This window comes from Streptopelia decaocto (assembly GCF_964273445.1).
Source record: "Streptopelia decaocto genome assembly, chromosome: 6".
In the NCBI taxonomy this organism is placed as follows: Eukaryota; Metazoa; Chordata; class Aves; order Columbiformes; family Columbidae; genus Streptopelia; species Streptopelia decaocto.
Genome location: NC_138660.1, coordinates 5,644,110 through 5,654,836, shown reverse-complemented (window position 1 = coordinate 5,654,836; position 10,727 = coordinate 5,644,110). Strand labels below are relative to the sequence as shown.

General features: G+C 40.7%; 1 protein-coding gene across 1 annotated transcript in view; it reads left to right on the top strand.

Annotated features, from left to right (window-relative positions):
* Window positions 1-10,727, top strand: part of PSMD1 (proteasome 26S subunit, non-ATPase 1) — a 67,997-nt gene that overhangs the window by 36,081 nt on the left and 21,189 nt on the right. Inside the window, exon 17 of the mRNA XM_082055413.1 lies at window positions 9,381-9,495. Within this exon, the coding sequence (XP_081911539.1) occupies window positions 9,381-9,495 (115 nt within the window). The remainder of the gene's footprint in view (window positions 1-9,380; window positions 9,496-10,727) is intronic.

The following is a 10,727-nucleotide window of genomic DNA, read 5'->3' as shown; positions in this document are numbered from 1 at the left end:
TGCTCTTTGTAAGTACAAACTGATGCAAAGGCAGATGCTCACGTTATGTATCTGCAACTCCTCCTCTCCCAAGTGTCTCGTCTCCAGCAGCGTGTGCGTAGGCAGATGGCAGGTCCCATATTTCCCCTTATTAAGAATCCTATTTCTCCACAGAGGGTCACCCCAAAAATATCTTGAGAAATGATGTATGCGGTTTCCGTTTTAGTGTCTACAGTTCCTAATTTATCAGGTGGGGGTCAGGAAGCCGTAGACAATAAAACACTGGTGACACTCTCAAGGGTACAGTAAAGATTTATGGAACTGAGACATCTAAATTTACCCATTACTTGGAGGGAGGGGGGTGAGTAAACGGCTTGCTTTTGTAATCTGAGCAGGGCTTTTATTAAGCACAGCCTTTTCTCTCCCTCTCTCTTTCTCTTTCTGTCTCTCTCAACTCTGCTGAAGACTTAACGCTTACATTTCCCCTGCAAGCACAGGCTGATGCAGCTGTCACCGTGCTAATCTGAATGAACACTCAGTTACTGTGAAGATCTCATGTGTTGCAGTTTTCAGGTGAAGAAAGCCTTACCTCTTTCTCTTGCATTTTGGTAGAGTTCACTTTGCATCCAGGGAGATCCTTTGTAATTTTCTTTTTCATCACACGGTGGATTTTAAGATAAGATTTTTCACTGCTTTCTGGAAAACAAGTTGCTCATTTGGTTTTGGTTTTTATAATTTTTCTAAAGCTTGTCTCTTTGTGTGCTTTTGCTTAGCACTTAGGTTTCTTCTAAGACCAAGATGAAGAATTTCTATTTTGGGAAAACTATATTTCTTACCCAGGTATTTTCTTCAAATCTTGAATGGAGGAGAAGAATCATTCTTGCCACGTATAAAAAAGTATATATAGAAATAAGCTTGTTCTTTTTTGCTGTCCTTTCTCTTCCATTCTTTTGATGACTTAAGTGATTAGCAGAGTCCATGTGCAGTTTTCTCTTTGTTCCTTAGCAAAGCTCTGGGGCTGCTGCTGCCCTTGTTTGCCGGTGGACACTGTGGCGTATCCAGCTCCAGCGCTCCAAAAGCAGGGAAGGGAAGAGTGGGGGTTTGGCTGGAGAAGAGCCAGAGAGGGTTAATTGATGCAGTTCTCCAATGTGTGCTCTTTGTAGCTGTGTCAGGATGTGCAGATCATGTAAACGACCCTTGGCTTTTCGAGATTGCAGCTCCCGTGTGTGCCTGCCGGCTCGAGCTCGCTCACTTGCTCGCTGGACGGAAGCACAGTTAACCCTGAAAAGTTCTGCTGCCCTGTAAATACTCCCATTTTTTTCCTGACTAATTTTATAAAAGTATTGTCTAGCGCACTATTTCAAGTGCGTGCACCATTACTTGAAATCTTTTTTCATGCAGCTGCTTTTTATTATCATGTTTTGTTGTTTTTTGGTACCTTCCAACTTTCAGTCAGATGTGTGTATGGTCTCTAACTTCATCTTACAGTTTGGCATTAAAATGGAAATAAGGTTCACTTCCAAGGACTTTAGCTGGACAAGTACGTAATCGAGTCCTTCAGTTTAAGGCCAGAAGAGACCATGAGATCATGGTCTGACCCCCTGTATGTCACGGGCCTTTATGTTCCATGAGTTGCTGGTGCTCACCAGGCTTGAGCTGTGTATCAATTTATATGTGTTTTTTAAAAAAAGGCATTTGTATCTTTATGATACAGCTACTTTGGGGCCAGAGAGACAAAGCTGCTGCCAGAAATTTATAGAAATACTGTATTTAAAGTGTGTTCAGGTCATACAATACAATTCCTAGCAAAGTAGTTTTCACTTGTTCTTTATTTTCCCTGTTTAAAGGAAACCTTTGGTAAGATTCCAGACTCTGTTCATTCAGACTTCAGATATCTTTATTCTTCAGAAAAGTATAGAGTAGAAAATAAATATTAATCCAGCTACGGTAATTCTATTTCTTTATCTGACCACCTCCCCATTGTCACCCCTGACAGTACTGAGAGAAGAGCCCATGAAAACATGCAAAAAGCAGAAATCACGACAGGCCAATACTGTGCTGGGCTAATGAGCATTTGGATTCAGTTTTTTTTAAGCTCATCTATGTCTAATCAGCTTCTGTTTTATTTTATAGATCTTGAAGGCTCTCCTGGCATTAATCTAACTGTACTTGAAGTCTTTACCAAAATGTCCATTGGGTTAAACGGAGCCAGTGTTCCCTCTTTCCCATTGTACGGTGAAGCTTGTTTTCCTTCATCACTGAGCTGGTTTTTTTTTCCTTGTTGAAAGGCAGCTGGAGTTATTCCTGCTTTATGGAGATGGAGCTATTGGCAGTATATCTGCATCATAAACAACAAAAAAAAGGTTCCAGTGTAAAACCACCAAAGTATTATAAAAGACAGATTCATCTTTTCATGCCAGTGGTCTGCTTGTGGGTGAATGCCACATAGATCTTCATGTCCCATCTCTGAATTTAAAGAAGAGAATTAAAACTTCTGGGGAAAAAAATAGGCAACGCATCGAACAGAACCATCTGCTAATAATCAGTTGCTGATGCAAGCATGTGTTGGAACTGAAGTGTTATCTTGAAAGAGCTGGGTTGAGGGTTGTTTTGGTTTGGTGGTTGTTTTTTGTTGTTCTGTGTTGTTTTTTTCTCTTCACGTTTTCTCTTTCACATGGCATAGACACCATCCCTCTGTCACTTCAGTGCGGAGGAAGTGTCAGTGTTACAGAAGTGAAATTTTGCCAGCTTGAGTTCTGTATTGCCTCTTCATAAATTTTCTTTACAGATCTTACCATCATTGTTGGTTACTCATGTAAAGACTTGCTTTGGTCAAGTGAAAATCAAGCGTTCCCACTTCTCTGGAATGCCTCAGTGGATGTTATAATGCAATTTATATGACAAAATCATCTCTTTAGCCACTAGAATGGCTAAATTAAATAAATTGGGAGGGAGGAGGCACTTTGACGAAGTACCAGATGAAGACTGTGCTGTTGCGTGCAGATCGCTCTGATGAACGCTCTATAAACGCATTCATATCTAATTGAAAAGGAAATGATTTTTTAAAATACGGCTGTAAACAGAGTTTTCATAGGAACTTGCAGAGGAAGATGATAGGAGTTTAGTTGCATGTAGGCTTGCATAGCATACATGTCTGCTTGGTGCGTGGTTTCATTTCAGATGGCTAGAAAAAACGTATCTGCCTTCTGTGATGTTCTTTGAACTTGGCCAGGTGTGGATCATTTCTGAGGAACACATCTTCCTGTTGATATCTGTTCCAGATCTGCAGCAGGTTCTTCACCACAAGCTCCTGGCCAGGCTTTTTGCGCAGGCCCCTGTCCTGCCCCATGTCCAGCTCTTCACCTGTGGCAATGAGCGGTGAACCCAAAATCTTGGTAGACCTCTCTCCTGGTCCACCATAACTGGGGTATTTGAACCACGCATAGGGTTATTTTTCCCACCCCTTGCTGTTTATTTCTGTTTTCAAATTGAAGGAGGCTGTGTTACATGTGACATAGTTGCAGGAAATTCCTGGCATGGGAATAACTCGGATCCTTTTTGTCTAGAGAGAAGGAGATGGGCCTTACACCCCTGCTTAGTCTACTCTGAAATATGTCCATTTGTTGCATTTTTTTTCGCTGCGGGTTTTTAATCCTCTATGTTTTCCCCTCTCTGCCACATGCACCCCCTTCAGAAACAACTTCAAATTGTGCAATTAGTTATCTGCATTCCTCCTTTATTAACTCATTCATGGATGAAATTAAACTCCTGTTAAGGTTTTTTTTTTTTGTCTGTCACTGTGCTACCAAAGCAACTCGTGGAAATGGTTCGGTATCAAATGATTAATTCATGTCCAGTAGTTTAGAAAGCCCTAAATATTTAGAATCCTTTGAAATAGGACTAGGGAGACTTAATGAGGAATTTAAAATACATAGTTGATGTTGTTCTTTAGTTCTCCGACATTTCATTTTTCACTGAGTTGTAAAGCCCTTAAATATTTAGACTGAAAAATAAGTGTATGTTAGCGATGCTTCAGACATTTCTATCTTTAGTCTCCATCACAAGACCAATGTGATGGTTTATTTTTAGTATTCTGTTTATTTATTTATGCTACATTTTATACATACATAGGGTCTCATGTTCAAACATTGCTGAATTATAAACAGAAATGACAATAGTTCTCTAACCTTCAAGATGTCTGATTTACAGAACTGGAGATAAAATGCACAAAGGTATGTGGATGTGATTCAGACTGAGCTGTGATCTAAGAAACTAAAGAAATACGCTTCAAGATATGGCAGTCTGAGGTTTTAATTTATCTGTGGTGTTGCTGCGTGCCTTTTGGGGAAGAAGAATCAAGCAGATTGTTAAGCAGTCAATGTACCTGAGGTGTTCCGCAACTTCCAATAGCTCAATAAGGCTTTGATAGGCCGAGCCTACTAAGAACTACAAGTTTTTTAATCTGCAGATGTTGCAGTTGTCATTACCTTCAGAAAAAGGATCGTTTTCTGTGCCTTACAGAGTCCTAGAAGAGCTGCTGTAAGAAAAGGTTGGTGGTGAAAGGAAGCACAATTCACATTTCACTGCACACCATGGAGAGCGTGGTCAGTGTCACGGACTGAAAGGAAAGCCAGACACCTTCTGTGTCCAGCTCATCTGGGTGGTTTTGTTCATATTAGTCTGTGTTAGCAAGAATTGATTTCCTAGGGTTTATTTTGTGAATTTTTATACTAAAAGTTTAAGAAAAATCTTTCCTCTCTTTATGGAAGTAACGAAGAATGCAAAGCTTGCTTTGGTTTCTCAGAAATTCGTGGGCACTTAGAAGCTAAGTATCAGTTTTTATACATACTACAATACAATACTTATTTTTATATAAATGTCACTTATATTTAATTCCGTCCGGGAGATTAACATCCCCAGGAATGAGATCAAAGCTGAGCCCAAGGCCAGGGTCACTGGGTAGGAGTTGGGCAGCTCCTTTGTGTTCTCTCTGGTTCTGGTTTCAGTGTGTGTTTGTCTCTCATGGAGCTTTTGAGAGGAAACAGTGAGTAAAACTAATAAAATGCTAACTAGTATGTTTTCCTGGGAATCTCTCATTAATGTTTTGGTTCTTCATGGTTTTCTTAACGACTTCTGAAACAAACAACATGGATCTTGGATGAAATCCTTCGTCTGCAGCCCATATATCACAGCAGTAAAACTTCTGGCATAGGGTGGAAACAAAGCAGAAGCTGACTGTGGCACAGAAGTCATATCAAAGAAACTTAGAGGCTTTTTTGGCTTCTTGATTTATTTAGTTTTCTGGTACCAGAGAGAACAACACTGAAGCTGGTTGTGATGCTGTTTTTTGTATATGGGCCTGGGTTCACTGACATCTGTGTTTTGATGGCTGATGGAGGAGCAGTTGAGCAATTTTCAGATGAAAATGAAGGAAATAATCAGGCTGTTGTTCTGTCATCATTTTGCTGTTGTAGTAAAATGTAATTGCAGAAGCAAACTGCTTGGGCAAAAGCAGTGTTGGGAAAAAAGGAAGGAACCAGTGCATTAAAGATAATTTGGTTTTAAAAAATAGACATTGCCTATCTTTCTAAGCTACACAGCCCAGTTTAGAGACATGCCTTAGGCTTTAAGGCAGGAATTTTTAGATGGAATTACTGGACTGTGTTATGGGAAGGTCAGACTAAGGGACTCTGGTACATTGTTTCTCTCCTCAAAATCTATTAAATATACTCCAGGTTTAGAATTTTTACTATGACTTTTAAGAGGGGGTGGAAATTGTGTCTGGGGATGAAACTTCTGCCCACTGCATCTCCAGATGTTGTTCTGGTATTTCATGTGATGTTATCTTCTATGTTTAACTTGTAGTAACGACCGATGTCCGTATTAGGACTAAGAGTAGCCTGTTGCTGAGTGGGACTTCTGATCAGCCATTAATCTTTTTTTAGTCGTGTTTTTAATGTTTTCTCATACTTCGCGACTTCTCTCCCACCGGAGGTTTCTCTTCAGTAACCACTTTGATAGAGTAATTTTTCTTTTGATCACTTGACAGCGTTGTTTTTTGTGTTACAAATTTCATTAAGCGCGGGTTGGGGTTTATATGGGCTGACCTTTGGCAACAGCGTGTAGGACTTTGTCAGGTGTCTCAGCCATAAAGCAAGCAAATGTTATTGCTTAAGCACTGGTGCCAGCGGTGCTCTTGTGTGCTGAAGTCCTGTTCCTCTGAGCATTTTTACAAGGCTTTTTAGGTTCCTCAACCCACTCGTGCTTCTGCCTTCTAGTTCTCCATTGAGTGGGAAGACACTTTTTGAAGACTGTGCGCTTGAGGATGCTCTGTTACTGGGGAAAGTGGTGGGACCTGTTAAGTGGCTTTAACTCCCGTAGTGGATTTATGGAGGGCCCCCTTTCAAAATGTTTTACAGTTTTATGGATAGATTAGAGATGAAAGCATTTCAAGCAATGGCCACAAGTAATGTAAATCAGGCTAAGAATTCCAAAATCAAATAGTGCGCATTAATCTTGATTTTATAATAAGTGTGTGGGAACTTCTGAGCCTTCAAACTGAAGAATGTGTCCAAATTAATGATTCTATAAAATCCAGCTTTCTGAACACAAATTTACTTATTAATGCTTCCAAGTGCATAATCACATCTTTGCCAGAAGATGTTTTTCTCTTCTTTGGCTCACAATCCACCTGTTTAATACTTACTGAAGTAAAGATAACACAAAGGTGTTAAGTCTTAGTGCAAGAGCTGAAGGATTCTGTGCAGCTGAATGCTTGGGCTCATTTATTTTAGCATTTGTGACTTCTCATCTCCACATCAGCTCATTTTTTAAAAACATTGTCAGCATCCAAGCTGTTACTTGAGCAAGAGACTGACAGGTAGTTTTAAATGTCTTTTAGTTTATAGTCTTCACTCGTACTGCTCACTTGCAGGACAGAACCGTTTGGTTTCCCAGTAATTCCGCCTTTCTTAACGTTTATCACCACGGCTGTGGAGTTTCCAGCAACTTTGTGTTTATTGCTCTCTTCTTGTGTGTGTTTTGTTTGGCCTTTCTGTTAAGGCGGTGCTAGTAGACGGGATTCTTTCCGCATGCGGGTGTTTTAGGACAACTCATAAAGAAAGAGGCTGCTGGAAGCAGGTTTGAGGTGGAAGGTTTGGGTCCTGGCTGTTACTGCTGAGGGGTTGAGGAGCCTCTTGGTGCCCTCAGTGATGGTCGAGGGGACCGGAGCCTGTGCGGTGGTGCTGCCTGTCTGCCAGAAACCGCAGCAGGAGAGAGGGCTGGAAAGAAGAGTTTAGGACTAGTTATCACAGGATCCTATGGGAAAGAGTTGAAGAGGGAAGACATAATAGCTAAATAGAAATTAACTGATTTTGATGTAGAGTATAACTGAAGTACGAGTGCGTGGTTACGTGAGCATGTCTTCTCTCCCCATTCGCAGTGAAAGAAGAAAATGAATTTGATTATTGCTTAAGGTCTTTTTACTTCTGTTTTCTATCATTCAGGTATTAGTTTAAATAAGACCAATGCTGGAGCATATGCTATAGTGTTTTTTGTTGATTCTTGAGCTGTTGAGTACATTGACACTTAGAGATCCTGCATGATGCTGGATTTCCTGTGTACAACAGGAGCTGCTGCCACCCTCCATCTCTCAGTATAGCAAACCTAAGAAGGGAAGCTAAAACTAAGGTGTTCTTTGCTCTTCCTTTGTACGTTTCAGTCTGAAATCAGTTTGTAGTTGAAGTAAATGGCTTGCAAGGCTGCTTTTAGGATTGTGAATGTGACAACTAAAAAGCTAGTCTGCGCTGCAAGACATAAAGAGATGGAGTGGAAACCAGATGATGAGCACTTTGAAAACAGACATAATTAAATCACTTGCAATTTATAGTTTCCCATTTTTCTTCTTCATGAGCATGTACTTGCCAACCACGTTCCTGCATTGCTCTTGTGTTTATGGTGTCATGAGATTGGGTAAATTTAGCAGATTAGCTGTGATGGATGTGCTTATGAGTTCAGAATGCAGAGAGGCTTATTTTACAAACAACTTGGCATTGGCTGCATTAGAAATGCTGAAATTGGCAGTGTACGATATTATGGAGTGGTTTGTATTGTATCAAAACTAATAAAGTGATAAATATGACTCTGAAGACAGGAGGGAAATTAATATATCCACACCTGCAAGTGAGTTCTGCCCTACTTCAGAAATACTCAAAATTCGCAAGACCGGTTGCACTAGCAACATCACAAGACTGTTTGCATTAGCAACACATGCTTCTTGCTATAGGAAATTAAGGGGTTCCTTTCATCTCTCTGAGCACTGGGCTACAAGTTCTGTTTCTATAATGACCAATAGGACACTGGTTCCCAGCTGGGGAGGTGTGGAGCATATGCTCTCATTTCAGATCTCTTAAAAGGCAGCAACATCACAGCATGATACTGTAAGGAGACGCTGCTGATAAACTGGTTGGAAATGTGTATTTTATCAGTATTTCCTCGCATGCTTTGCTTTACAGCAGTAGGTGGGGGTGAGGAGGAGTTGGCAGAAGCAGTGATTGCAAAAGGGAGTTTGGGACCCACCAACCTTGAAGACTGAGTTGTTCACTGGACATCACTGCAGTGTTCACTGGAGTTGGGTTGTGTGTCTGCTGATGGGAAATTTAGTACCGTGTCTCTCATGGAGAGCAAATCTCTGATAGTGGAAAGTCTGTCACAACTGTATGATTTCTAGAGATAAAGACCTCAGCCTCAATAGATATGTCATTCTGCTGGGCAATCTGTTAAAGGCAGAAAATGTGGAATAAAAAGGAAGATTTTAATAGTGGGAACCATGTGTGATATCTGCAGTGGTTGGGAAGTTTATTCATTTGTGCACCTCACTGTTTTCCTCTTCGTCCATTTGTTCCATTGTGGGGGACTATGGTGGGTCCGTGGATTCCCTGACGGAGGGCATGGGAACAGAAATTAGCCTTGAAGATATTAAGGCCTACCCATGAGAAAGATGGGAGTAAAGGAGTATCTAGAGATGTTAAGGATGTACCAGTGAGAGAGAAGGGAATAAAAGAGTAACATTGATGATAGCAGAAATAGCCAGTGAGATGTTACTGCTGTAACTTGTAACGAATAGTGAAGAGACACATGAATTGGTAAAACTGTATAAAAATGCACCTGTGGCAATAAATGGCATCTGCTGTTTTCATCCTGGAAGAACTTGGTCTATGTCGTTTGTCTGTCTCAGCCACGACATTCCATCCTTCTGGTTACATTTTGAGAAAGGCAAGACATACAATGTGGAAGGACACATTTAGATTTTCCAGTATGAACAGAATGAAGTCTCCATGTTTTGAAGAACAATGATTATAACATTCTTTTTTTTTTTTTATTTTATTTTATCCTCTCTTCAGGACTCCTGAGCAGTGTCCGAGCGTGGTTTCTTTGCTGTCAGAGAGCTACAACCCCCATGTGCGTTATGGGGCTGCCATGGCTTTGGGTATCTGCTGTGCAGGCACTGGAAACAAGGTGAGCACCAGAAGGCATCTGCTGCCAGGACTGTTTCTGATTTCTCCTTCCACAGACACGTTTGTGCAGAAACATCACACACAGAGATCAGATTTCTCACACATGCACAGTTAGCCAGCTGGACTTGGACACTGCTTTAGATTCCTGAACTGTCCTGGGCACAGAGATTCTTTTCCTGCTTGTGCAGAACAGATAAAGTAGAAGAATGTTTCATACATGATTGCCACATTCTTGGAATTTTGTCTTCAAAGCTTTTCTTAGAGTTTTCTTACTGTCAACTTGCCACAGAACTTTAATTGTATGTTCAGAACGTCAAAATCAATACTCCTTTGCCCTTGGAGTTGATCTTTTACAGATTGCTTTAGGGGGAGCAAGGGAGTGCCAATGACAGGAAAACAGCAGGTGTTCTGCATAATTTCCAGCTCCTTTCTTCTTTTCTGTGATACCGAATTCATGGAAGATCCCTGTAATAAAGCCAAAAGCAATGAAATTTAATAAATATTACTGTAGTTCCAGCTGTATAATTCACAGCCAGTAAATTTTGTTATTGCTTTCTAAGTGTCAGTGAAGGATAAGTACCACAGATGATAGCAGGGACCTTTTAGAGTAGAAGGGTTCCCGCTTCTGCTGTGGAAGTGGGTGCTCAGTGGAGCAAACAGCAAGTAAGCTTGGGATGAGCAGTTTCTACTTCATCCACTTGTGTGTATAATCTGTACAGGTATGGAATCACAGTTTCAAAACTGGTGCACAGGCTGTGCATGTTAATATTTCATGCTTCTGAGCCTTTGGTAAATCTCGTGCTTTTCTGTGTCGTCCCTTCCTCTGCTGGCATTAAGCACGTGTTTTGTGGCTCTTGCACATGAGCGTTCCCCAGCATGTCCCTTGTGTTGTGAAGTGCTCAGATGCTGAGGTGCTCTGCCTGCTGGCTTTAGTATCTGAAGAGTGCAGCCTTGAAAGCAAACCCAAAGTCCTATTTTTATCCAGGTTGCTTTACTGTCAAGCGGAAGGTGGAATCAAGGAGCTAATTATTTTTAAACTGCTTCATCTAACAATTTGATTTAAGTGAAAATGTTTTTAGTCACACAAAGAAGTCTGTTTTATTTCCAGATACATTGTGTGATAAAGACTTAAACCATCTGATTATATGTAGACGTGTCTCCCAGAGCTTATATTAATGGGTTTTGAAGGCACAAATATATTCAACTTTGGAGATGGGAAAGTTCAGCTCTTTG